Source organism: Prunus dulcis, chromosome 2, assembly GCF_902201215.1.
Source record: "Prunus dulcis chromosome 2, ALMONDv2, whole genome shotgun sequence".
Lineage (NCBI taxonomy): Eukaryota > Viridiplantae > Streptophyta > Magnoliopsida > Rosales > Rosaceae > Prunus > Prunus dulcis.
This window is the reverse complement of record NC_047651.1, coordinates 1,381,395-1,394,733: the sequence shown is the minus strand read 5'-3', so window position 1 is coordinate 1,394,733 and position 13,339 is coordinate 1,381,395. Positions and strand designations below refer to the sequence as shown.

At 38.2% G+C, this 13,339-nt stretch overlaps 1 protein-coding gene across 1 annotated transcript; it reads left to right on the top strand.

Moving 5' to 3' along the window:
• The first annotated feature begins 6,404 nt into the window (after positions 1-6,404).
• Positions 6,405-8,083, top strand: LOC117617349. Its single transcript, XM_034346684.1, has 4 exons — positions 6,405-7,169; positions 7,245-7,394; positions 7,481-7,669; positions 7,787-8,083. The coding sequence occupies exons 1-4, from the start codon at positions 6,405-6,407 to the stop codon at positions 8,081-8,083; spliced, it is 1,401 nt and encodes a 466-aa protein (XP_034202575.1).
• The last annotated feature ends 5,256 nt before the right edge of the window (positions 8,084-13,339 follow it).

The following is a 13,339-nucleotide window of genomic DNA, read 5'->3' as shown; positions in this document are numbered from 1 at the left end:
AACGCTAAATTTCTACCATATAGAAAACACAAACATATATTTGAGCTCATCACAAATAAAACATAATATTTTTTAGAATATTTTAGATCTTGTCTGGACCTTGAAGTTTGATTGATAATTTTTTAAAATATACTAACATCCTTTTTTTTGCTCAATCTTCTCTTTCTTCCTTCCTTCCTCTTAGTTGTTTCTTCCTCTTCTTCTGTTAAATTTCCTCTAGATCCTACATATTAATCTATATAGATTCACAATTCCACTTTTGGACGAAATGAAGTATTCTTCATTCTTCAGTCAGCCATCCACTTTGGAACCCGTTCAGCCTTCTTGATCTTCAGTCATAATACCCTTCACAACCCACTCAAACCTATATTATAATTAATATTAGAATTCCCGTTTGTACAAATAACTTTTCTATAATATTAGATATACAAAAAAAAAAAAAATCTTTATACAATTTAGTCAACAAACAATGTAATAGATGATTTCGCAGTGTTTTTTTTTTTTTTTTTGGTGGTTGAAAATTTAGCGATAATATATTATTGAAAGGGGTTAGAAAAAGAAGACAGAGACCAAGAAGATTAGGCAAGTCTATCTGCCCAGAGCTATGTTTTTGCTTTTATCAATAAAAAATTTCTCTTAAAGTCGTGACGCTGAAAAAATGATACATAACTTTTTACCATACATATAAAGTGAGTAGTTAGATGATTAGATTAGTTTGTTATTAGTTACTCTTGTAAGCAATTAGTTAGAGCTGTTGTAACAGCAATTAGTTTCCCCATGCACAGAAATATGCATGATATCATCACTCCAGCGTCATGAAATAGTAGAAGAGTAATGCTACACTTACTACATTTTTATCCCATATTTTTATACCACATGATAAAAAGAAAGACGTTAATTAGGAGAGAGAAACCTAAGTTCATGTATTACGTTTCAAAAAATTTCCAATAAGGCACATTGGTTGGTTGGTCGTGGGTTGAAAATCTAGCTAAAGCAAATACGTGTCATTAACCACCATAGAAAACACCTTCACCACGATGATCATTATTAATACATCATCATGTTGTTCAAGTCCCTCTGAATATGATTATGGGCATACAAGCATTGAATTGAAGGGCATACGCATGATGTCAAAGAGATGAGAGGCAAAAAGCAAAGAAAGTTAGGGAAGTTAGCAGGCAATTAGGTAAATTAGGTATTTGGGTAAGAAAACTGAAAAAGGTGAGAGAAAGTAAGATGGGTTGTGGTAAGAGATGGGATTTGCGTGTAGTTATATAGGTTTTTTTGGGGATGAATATATAAGAAGTAAGAGTGCTTGTATTGTAATTGGCATCACCTTAGAATTGGCGTGGTGTGTTTGGGGAGAAGTAGAGGGATGGGGAGGTTGGAGTGAAATAGTGGTGAAATATTGCGTTATTAGTTGTTGTTGCCATTCCAACAAGGCTTTTTGTCTCTATGGATCCTATCTCTATGACATAATCAGAAGCCGCAAAGTTCTCCTTATGTCACAATTGCATTTCTTTGTGGCCTAAGTATGTAGTAATTTAGTTGCCACAATAACACCCTTATATCATAGATTTATTTTATCGGCTTAAAATCACAAATGGTCTTTGTTGGTTTATATACCATATGTCAAGATTAGTCATTTGATTTTAATTTTGTGAAGAATATCCTTATGGATGTTGTCTTCATTTGCTAGCTAGCAGTCTTACCACGTCAACTTTTTTGTTAATTTATAATATAAATTAAAATAAGTTATACAAACGGTATTTTTGTCGTTTGACATCAATTTCATGAAGTCATAGAGATCTAACTAATTTTTTCATAAATTTGTATTGAGGTATTCTGTTAATTTGTCTCATTACACAAATTGACGGAATTGGAGATTTGATTAAGATTAGTAACAAATGTACAGCCCAAAGGTTTTCTTTTTTTATTTTTTATTTTTAAAAAAAAAATACAAGCGATAGTCTAAACTATAAAAGGGATGAGGTTTACTACTAAGATGTCATGGGGGTTCGAACTTGAGACTACTAGTTTCCAAGTCAATACCTTTTTTCTACTGAGCTAGACCTCATTGCCCACAAATGTATTCTTAACAAAATAAAAACTACACGAATTATGTCAACCATATATATCATTTGTGATTTTAAGCCTTCTTTCATTTTTTATCTTCGATTATATGGGGGCAAAAACCCAAAATGCCACAAACAAGTATTGGTAGCGAAGAGTCATTCTATAGTAAGGGCCTAGATGAGGTCCTATTTCATAATTATTGGATCAAACTAACTAATTTGATCTAACTACTATCCAATTTAATCCAATGATTAAGAGATAGGGTCTCATCTAAGGACCTTAGATATAAGGACCTCATTATAGAATTCTTATGGAAAAGGGCCCAATCATCTTTTACCACTTGGAGGGGATACTCTTTTAGATTATATATCCAAGCCCAAATCCATACTTGGCTCAATTTGGGTAATTAGCTAGCTTACCTGTCACGCCCCAATTCACGGATTTACGTAATCTTGGATTAAGACGTGATTCACATCTTAATTATAGAATTTAACAAAACCATAACTAAAATGTGAAGAACATTCAAATAAATAAATAAATATTTCACATAGAATTTTCAGCGAAAACAACAACATCTGAAATCTTACATTTTTACATTATTTTACAAGTTAGAACTACTTAAAAGTTCACTAAAAGAGTAGCTCATTATTCAACCACAAGCTTTGTACGCAATACACTCTATAGACATGCCAAAATCATCAGAAGTCTTAGAATTCAGGTTCAGTACCTGCAAAATCTATTAGGGGGTAAGCGAAACCATAGCTTAGTAAGGACATAAACATTTTCATAGTAAATTGATATAACTAAATTAAGTGACATACAATCACAAAGCCAAATATCACATTATTAATAATGATGCATGACTTTGCTCTTCATCTACTCCCGTTAATTCATATAACTGGACAACCAGACTTGCACGTCACATATCATTCTTACATTTTCCCTTTTATTAGTCATCTTGTCTAAGTCCCTGTCGCCAGTCCCGGATCACCAATATAAACCATGTGCATTGTGGGATCCCTAAGATTGGGTACCTACCAAGTTAGACTCAACTACACAAAAGATTACCCATTGCCCTCTTTTCCATCATTATTTTCTCAATCTAACAATTCCAGCCAATTTTCATGACATGATATAATTATGCATTTCACATATCCTATATATCACACAACAATGTAATCATTTAAAACATCACCAATGTATATATAATTATGCCAACATTGTTCAAAAATAGTCACGTAAACACCCAACATGAAGAACATCCATCAAATTACAATATCACATATAATATAGTGCTCACAAAATTTAATTAAATCAATCCCCGTAAAGGCCTCCCAAGAAACCACCTACCTTGACACCAAAGCTTTTGTTAGAAATGTAAGGTGTTTCCCAATTTTCTACCGCCTCCACAAACTCAATCTCCCACTCTTTTTCTTAACAATTCTACTTCTCTCTACCTCTCTTTCTCTCTCGCTTTCTTTGTTCCATTGCTATGCAACTAATGACTTATACATATATACAAAGGATAGGTCGGCTACAACTCATTTCCTATTAGATGGTGTACTGACGGTTTATGTACTTACTATTCAATTAATGGTCTTGCATATATATTAATATGGTCTTGCAAATAAGAAAGAATTTCTTATAAGACACGTTGTGACTCCTCCAATTCCTCCAATCCTAATTTAACGTTCTTCATGGTGAGTTGACAAGGCTAATAATCATAGCCTTGCTACTAGCATGCTTTATTGACACCTAACCACATTATCAAGAACCATTTTACTAATTAATGTATATACACATATATATATATAATAAAATAAGATATATATGTAATACACATATATATAATAGAATAATATATACATATATCGATATAATATATGTAATAAAATAAGATATAAATACTTACTAGAACAGTACATAAAACAATATGTATAAAAGAATATGTATGTATATATATTTTTTAACCAAGATAATTACTTATAAATAAATATATATAGCAATTATCTTTCTTTAATCATCATTTAAGAAAAAAGGACTCTCACATTACCCAACCACCATATTTCGTGCGTTTGTTACACAGATGAGGTTAGACTAATATAGTTTAACTCAATAAGACTTCTATACATTCAACCAACAAATCGACTCAAGATGGGTGGTTGATTCATAAGTGGTAACATTGATGATATCATGAGCGAAAAAGAAGTGTGGAGTTAGGGTTTAGTAAGGATCGGGCTAGCCAATCCGAGCTTGAAGTTTTTGGTTTAAATCAGGTCTAGACATCTTTCGGACTTATACATTATTTTGAGTCGGGACTGTTCAACTATATTGCATATTGTAGACTTAATATAATAAGTTGTAGGTAAAATATAATGCATAATATAAACTAAACAAAACCAAAATGTAGCCTTTTATCTGTTGGTAAATTGGTTGACTCATTTGTAGCCTTTTATATATTGGTAAATTGGTTGACCCATTGATTGTTCTGCTTCCTTCTACTCTTACAACTGTGGTTTCTACGATCTCAAGACTTATAGGGCATAGTAAATAAAGGGAGACTGTACTACATGAGTTCTCCTAGAATTGTGTACAGGATCGAGCCAATTATCAAGTTCAAAGTGATAACCATGAGAAATTTTTTGGGAAATAAGCTGATATAATCACTTTCCAAAAGTGGTATTCTGAAATAATCAGGTTACAAATTGTGTTCTGATATAATCACTTGTGAACGTGAAATGACCAAACTGCCCTCCATATAAAAGCACATGTATCAACCCGTTATTGGCCTTTGATTGGCGACCTAACGCATCTGGCTTGTCTCCCTTTCTCAGCTTTCAGTCACGGTTCTCTTCCTCTCTCGGCGGTTTCTGTGTCCATCGACCACCACCACTCTATTTCTCCCTCTGTCACGAAAACCTAAGCAGCACTCTGTCGTTCTCTCTCTGCAGTCAATTTTAGGGTTTGGTGAGGGGGCTCTTGACGGTGAAAGAGAGGGTTTAATCGTGAAATGATGTCTCCCTTAAACGATGTCTCAGTTCCCCTCTAAGTTCGAGTCTTGAATCGACGTCGTTCTCTTCTTCTCTGCTCCTTCAGGGCCTAAAAAAACCCTAAATTTTGGTTTCGGTTAGGACTTTGTTCACAAACGTCCTCCTCCTTCTCAATCCTGTGAGACTCGGTTAGGACAAAAGTCGCGATTTGCTGTAGGTGTTGCTGGGATTTCGAATTCGGTTCTGTGCAGAGAAGGAGTGATTCTAAGGTGGGTTTTGTATTTGTTATTGACTAGTTTGTGTTTTTGTATGGTTATCATTTGAGAAGGATAATTTCACTAACCTGTGACTGAATTTGTGAAGTTTAGTAATTAGAGATATTGCAATAATAATGTAATTTAACTGTGAAGTAGATCATGCTGGGATGAAACTTGTATTGGTGTATTGATTTTGCTCTATGGACGATGCAGTGCCTCAAATTGCTATTTGTCATATAGGATTGGTTCTATGGCAATGCTTGTTTTCACTTCCATTTTATGAGTCATATTTAGTGTGGGAAATTATTCTGGTGCCAAGGGCTATTCCATTATAACACACCATTACCTCAGTAGGCCCTGAATTAGGTGTTGAGTAATAATGCACAAGTAAATTTGTTGGTATCATTGGTGTTTCAGCACGTAGTAGCATATTTTGCACCCTTCCAGTGTTAATGTTTAATTATGTGATTTTGAAATACTAAAGTTAGTTGCCGTGGAAATTTTCTGTTCCCTGTGGTATAAAACGTGCTAAATTGTGTTGTTATTCCTTGCTTGCAGCTTGTGATATATGTCTGAAAATGGTATTTTATGGGGCTTCAGTATCTGTTTAGAAATTGCATGTTCATCCATCTAGGTTTAGCAGTTGCAGTTGCAGTAACATTTTGACGTGTCTAGTTTGCACACAGAGTCCATAACTGTGAATACTGATGTTCCATGTGTGGTACTGTATTGCATATGAGCATATTGTAGTAGGCATTGATGCATTTGGAGTAATTCTTGTAGCCATTTCGGCCAAACCCTGTATGAAGTGGATCCGTGGTTGATGAAATTGTTTTCAGACTTGGGTGGTATTTGGTTTTTTGATGGAATGGGATGTACATTTGGCAGAAGGGAATGTAGATAAGAGGAGAGTGTGGAGAGAGTTGGAGAGTAGAAAAGAGGCTTAAAAACATTTATGGTTTTATCAAATGTATATACATATATCAAAATGGGTTGAAAGTATTAGTTTGAGTAATGTACGTATGAAATATGGGTAACCAATGATCCATATGTATGATGTTGTTGTGCAGGGAACTTGAGAATGGCTTGTAAAGCAAAGCTTATGATTCCTGAGGATGAGAAGTACGAAGGAAAGCCATATGCCCTTTCACACACAAGGACCGCCATTACAACAATAAAGGCGAAGTTCAATACGCAGCAGTTACAGAGGTTCGAGGGAAGTTGTTTTGGTCATCTATTACTGATAGAGGACCTGAAGTGGAATTCACAAATTGTCCACGGCCTGTTGATGAGGAAGGCTGATCCTAAGACAGTTACACAGGTGAACGGGATAAAATTCATTGTGGGTAACAAGTTGATACAATTCACAGCCCAACAATTTTGCCTCATCACGGGGCTAAGGTTCGGAAAGCTCCCTTTCATTCCGAAGGCGACAAATGAAAATTGCTCGTTGAAGCGAAAATACTTCAGCAGCAATAAACCTGCCACCCTTTTGGACCTACACACCGCCTTCATCGAGTGCACAGATGATGAGGATGCGTTAAAGCTTGGAATGGTCTATTTTGCCAATTTTGTTCTATTGGGTACTGAAAAGCATGTGCTTATTGACATGCGCTATTTGAAGTTGGCTGAAGACCTAGAGGAGTTTGACAAGTATCCATGGGGCGCAGTGTCATATGCAATGACAAATGCTTCACTGTTGAGGGCCGTTTCTGCTGAATACCAACGAGTCAAAGTGCCCCAAAAAAGAAAAATGCCCAAACAACGTGGAAAGAGAACGCAGACAAGAATGCGAAGTGGTAGACCAAGAGAGTACATCATAAGGGGGTTTGGCTTCGCTCTTCAGGTGAACACATATCCAGCAATTAACTATTTGATGCAAATACATTTACATATATTGATGTTTCAATGTTGTGAACAGATTTGGGCCTTTGAAGTGTTCCCAGCTTTGGAAGCATTGCATTTCACGGTCCATGAAGACAATAGGCACATCCCTCGAATATTACATTGGAGGAGCAACACGGTGGCCCGTTTTCGGGAGGTTATGAGTCAGGTTTTTGAAAACTTTGAGGTTAGATCTGTTTGTATCAGTGATGTTATGATTAGGAAAAAGTACAAAGTTAACTGATTTTTTTTTTTTTTGTGTTTCAATTGGAGGTTGATGTGCAACTTCTCCGGCCAACAGATATTGAGAAGCAACAACCTTACTGGAGTTGGGGTGATGATGACAACGAAGAACCAATGGTTGAATTATTTGGGGATGAGGCCGAAGAAAAAACCGGCACTTCTAGTGAAGAAAAAGACGCGGATGTTGAGGAAACAGCCACCCTTCCCTCCTCTTCTAAGGTGAGCATGATCTTTTTCCAATGTTGTGAAAATATAGCGAATACGATAGGAATGAAGTGGAAATAGTTTCCTGGTTTTTTGTAAGCTTTCTAACTGTTGCATTATAACTGTATGCAGGCCAAAGGGTCTGTTAATGACGTTCGCAGTTTGAAGCATCAATTACGCAGCACTAAGGATCAGTTGGCTAAGCTACGTAGTTCAAATCGGGGGCTTAGGAACAGAGTTCGTGACTTGGAAGCTATTGTACAGAAGAACTGTTTGAAGCATGAGAACGAGTGTGACAGAAATAAAAAGGCTATTCGGGATTTGACCCTAAAAATTGCTGAAGTCGAACATTATTTGAAGTTGGAGATGGAGGAGTTAAAAAAAATTATGGTGGAGAAGGCCATGAGGAAGTCTGTACTGCTCAGATGAATGAAGGAGGGCAGAATGATTTGTCACCCGTAAATGAACCTACTAGTCCGACTACAGTAGCACCTAAAATGGACACTCAAGTTCCAGCTGATGGAGTAGAACCCTTCCCAGGCATGCATACAGAACGGGGTGAAATGGAAGCACCAGTCTGTGGTGATGGAGTGGAACACTTTCCAGCCTCAGATCAAGAAGGGGCTCTAAGGGAACCAGAAGTCCCTGCTGATGGAGTGGAACCCTTCCCAGCCATGGAAGTCATAGACACTGAAATTGAAACTTCAGTTAGTGAGAGGCAAGTGGACCAACAACCTCACAAGGTTCCTACCTCTGAAGATGTGAAGCTTCCTAGTGTTGAAGATGCCCTCCTTCCTACTCCGGAAGATGGGAATGGGTATAGAGTTATTTGTAAAACAATGTTACATTTGTTACAGGATTGGAAGAAGACAGAAATTGAGGGGGGGGGATGCAAGGTCAGGCCTCCCATGAAATGTAACATAACTCTGGTTGGTGATGAAGGGGACAACGAGGCTACTGCCACGGTTCGGAAACCAGATGGTGAAGGCAAAGGGTGCAGACTTAAGCGGGCTGCGACACCATTGTTGAGTCCATTCACCGATCCCTCCAGGAAAAAGAGGAAGGTTACTGATTTGCATGCACAGACACCTCAGCCCCGCTTTGATCCAACAAAACCCGTGGCCATGGACGATGTGAAGGCTATCATACAACTTTGCAGGGCTTGGAAAACTGACATCAGGTTAGGATTTGTATCTTGGCAAAACCAATATTCTTGTTTTTTGATGTATGCAAACAATTTATACACAGCTATACTATACATGTGTGTGTCATTGTCATATTATACAAGGTGTTCCACTTGTGTATTATATTTTAATTTACCTTTGCAAGTGTTGTTTTTGTAGTGCGGAGCTGGAGCTCGAACCATTTGAAGTTGGGGCAGATTTTTTTTTACAAACTGTTAGATGAAACTGCATGGATGAGCTCGAGGGTAACAATTTGAACCCGGCTTTATTTCGATCAATCTCTTATTTGATGACATTGACTATGTGTGTCAAATTTGTGATATTCACGCGGTTGTTGTGTTCTGAAATAGCAGCACCTTGACATGGCCATGTTTCTAATACGAAAAAGACAACTCTCTCATCCGCAACTATTTGGAAGGGAGTGGACAACCGCCGAGTTTTGTCTGCAGGTAATTTTGTATCCATATTTTGTGTCACTGCAGTTCTTGCATTGGTAGGAGTCATGTTGGTCTCTCCTTTTGGTGCTTTGGTTTGGGTTTATGTAACGTGTATGTCACACTTGGTTGCAGCAATTTTTACAGCCGTTTGCAATGCCAAGTGGGAAACGAGTCACGAGGAAACGAGTCACGAGGAAACAATCTGCTGCAAGCACCGCTCACCCTCCCCCTAACTACCTCAAAAATGTACACCACTTTGTCAATGGGTCATGGCAACATGGGTATGCGCAAGCATGGACGAAAGTGCGCAAGGTCTATCTCTCGTATAATGTTCGACAGTCCCATTGGGTGGCAGTAGAAGTCGACTTTGTGCGACATACTGTCACTGTCTATGACTAGTATTCTGATTTTACCTCCAACAGTATGCTTGTCCGATTCATGGAGCCTATTACCCATACGCTTGCAAAGGTGCTGCATGAAATGAGGTTTTATGAGAAATCGGAGGTTGAAGCGGTGAAGAGAAAGGGAACTGACATGTCAAACTTTAACCCATTCACAATTTGCAGAATTTCCGATGTTCCTCAACAAACTGATGGGTAAGCTGTGTTCTTTTAAATCACTATACTCGGATGTTATCAATAGGTGCACTTCTAACTTGTCCACTGCTCGGGTGGACAGTACTTCATGTGGCATTATGACAGTCAAATATATTGAGTACCTTAGTGCCGGCATTCCTTTACATACCATTGACCCATCCAAGTTTGGCTACTACCGATTGAAGCTTGCAATCGAGGCTTTCAGGGGGGGGGCCTATGTATGAGGTAAAAGTCCTAATCTGACCTCATTGCTGCTTTATTGTTAACTACTGCCTTTGGAATTGCATTGTTATTTACTTCATTGTAGTTACGTCGTACGTATTCCCCTGTGATGTCAGTGTTCATTTAAGAGAACTTACATTATGTTGGGAACTTGTCCAACTGTGATTACTAAAAATGGCTACTTTTGTTCTTCAAAGTTTAGGGTATTGGGGATTTGAACACTATAGATGGTAATGTCAATGTTTCACAACTGGCATCTGATTTACGTATGTCATATGTTCTAAACTCCGACTGTGTGTAATCCAAAACTTGTTTCATGTTCTTTATGAAAGGTTCAAACAATTACTTCTTCAAATTGAACATGTCTTATGACATCTCATTTTCCCTTTATATGAATGCTGAAGTGGCACATATGTCCTCCTTCTGCAGGTGGTCCTTCCAGCTTCATACCCATATTGACATCTCAGATTCTGTACATGGATGTGAAAGAAGTTGCAGGCTGTTTTGTCGTATTGTGAATCTTGAAACTGAATATGAGTTTTTGCGTAACATGGCACAATTTTTGACATTTTGCTCACCACGCGATAAAGTGGGGTGATTTTGTAGTAGGTTGCAGGGTGTTATTTATGTAACGTAATTCAACTGTACTTGTCTTCCATGGTAGAAGGGCTGTATTCACTTTCCTTTGTTAGAACTAATTGTTGACATTCTGTGCTTAAGAAATTCCTGTAAATCCATAATTTGGCACAAGTTGCAGCGAAATGCAATTTTTTGGGGCCAGTATATATTGGGTGGCTATGTCATGGACCTGTAAACATGAGACGACAGTGCATTGTTGACTGTTTAGTTTAGTTTAGTTAGGTTGAATACTTTGTTTTGTATATGCATTTTTTAAATCCGATCCGGACGGAAATGTCGGGGTTGGTTAGCACAAACATTATCATTAACGCTCGGCTGGGCCAATTACAAGCTCAAATTTGACGTCATTGAGTTGTGGTTTTGGGAGGTCCCTCACCGTCAAATATTTAGTTCTTTCTCATGTTTTACGTGGAATAATTGGTCTGACGATTGAGACTGCATAAGAGTTGATATCAAAATACCTGAGCCTGGGGTTATTGGCTCTGCCTTTTGTGTTTGCCTTTTCAAACCAAGATGAAATAGAAAACGACCATGTCTGCCATCACTGATTTATAATAAATCAAACCTGTTCCATTACATCCATAACCTAACCAACTTTAACCTGCCAACTGTAGATGACTAGGAGTCCTATTACATTTGGAAAACAACAAATAAATGACCATTCCAACCAAGAAAACAGAGACCCAAAACCATGGGTTTTTCATCTTTCCTTTTCCAGCGTTTTTTTCTTCTCCCAGGCGGTTTATTTTCCTAAGCAAGCCTGGAATGATGTGCTTCGATCTGTCACACATCTCTGGGTCAGCCCATTCCCAAAATGTACATCCATTCCTCTGCAGAAACGGGAGCAATGTTTTCAAACAAAGACAGCCAGCATCAGATTTGGAATACAGACAATTCCCAAATGTCAGCTAAAACTTACACATAAATAAACTTACCCTTGCACATACTTGAAACCTCTTTCCAGGATGAGAAACCATCCACGATGTATGCGTTTTGACAACGTTCCCACAGTAGCACAGCCGTGAACACACTGAACTCGCAGCTTCCATTTCCCAGCGAGATCTTGAAGTCGCGCCTTCACCGGGCAACCGAGACGTCACTGACTCACCCTCACCGGTACGGAGGCTCCTCCTACTCATCTTCTTGTTTTGGAGGGTATGAATTGTTGTTCACGTTGTGCGATATTTAGGGTGCTGAAGAGGGTCATCCCAAATTCAAAGGGTTACACTTGCATGTGCACAATGTTTCAGTAACATGGTGTGAGTGCACAAACATGAAACCTGGAGTTAATGGGGTGTTTTTAAAAAGGAAATTTTTTTTTTCCAATATTTACCATTGCCAACAGTAAGTATAGATTGGGCCCAATGTTATTCATAGCCTTAGTTTATGACAGATACGGCATGGTATACACTTGCAGATACAGTACATGCCATTCTTAGTTGTTTTTATATTGGTTTATGAATGACGTATTGGGAGGACAGTGGTACTATATTGGTATCATATTGTAACTTTATTGTATCGCTATTGATTTGTATTGGTTTTATAATGCCCGATATTGGTGTTATATTGGCATTCCAATGTAACCTCTGCATTATTTGAAATTGGTACAGCTATTATAACATTTTTTATACTGTCTTACGTATTGGTTTTGCAATGTCAAGGAACAAGTCTACAAATATGGACGATGTGGAAGGTAATTACGTTATATCGAATATGAAATGAATGCAGCCAAACTACATCAACTGCAGTTATCTAAGTTCCTGCATACAACACAAAAGAAAGGCACCTGAAACGTACATATAATACGAAGGCCACCTCAACCTGGCAGCATACAAAAGCCAGGTGAAACTTACAGAAGACAAAATGTACAAAGAGGTGACCTCAAACTTACAGAATACAATCTTAACAAAGACGGCACCTGCAGCTTACATTAAACATATGTACCAACGAGGCCCCCTTTCCCCAACAGAAAACAAACGAAAAAAAAAGGGCACCTCATACGTATATATTACAAAAAGAGGGCACGTCAAAAATTCCACTGTACTGGGTTTGTCCCCAATAGTAGCCATGGTAATATTACAAGGCAAACCCTCTGGCTGTGGCCGAATTTCAAGTTGCATACCCATCAAATGCGGCGACCGCGACCCATTAAGTTCATGACCCCTCCCACAGTGATGTCCCACTTTCCTTCTGCATCCACAATTTGTGCAAACTTCCTAAATAGTTCGAAGCCGAAATCCAGTTGTTGTTGCTTCAGCTGCGCCATTTCGTCTGATTCTTTGAATGCAATAACTGCACTGGCAGGGGCATTTTCAATTCTACCTCTGACGGCCTTCATATGTAGGAGATGCATCCGGGCTTGATAACGCGCCCGAATTGTGCGCTTTTTTATGACACCCCACCTAGCTTGGCCCTCTTTAATTTTGCTAACTATGTTTGCATGGAGATTTTTCCAGAACATGGTATTGGCTCGACATTGCTGCAGTCCATGGACCCAGTCTTCAGTGTCTACTGTTGCTGCTTTGGCAGGTGTTTCAGTGTCCCCTCCTTCAGTAATGGCAAGGGTTGGGTTTGGTGTGGGGTTGGGGTCCATGGGTGTTGGGTATT

What these genes read in the sequence shown, in the direction of transcription:
- LOC117617349 (XM_034346684.1), top strand. Translation starts at nt 6,405, where the DNA reads ATGGCTTGTAAAGCAAAGCTTATGATTCCTGAGGATGAGAAGTACGAA. An exon ending in AGGTTTTTGAAAACTTTGAG is followed by an intron (nt 7,395 to 7,480) that starts GTTAGATCTGTT and finishes TTTCAATTGGAG; the next exon opens with GTTGATGTGCAACTTCTCCG. An exon ending in CCCTTCCCTCCTCTTCTAAG is followed by an intron (nt 7,670 to 7,786) that starts GTGAGCATGATC and finishes AACTGTATGCAG; the next exon opens with GCCAAAGGGTCTGTTAATGA.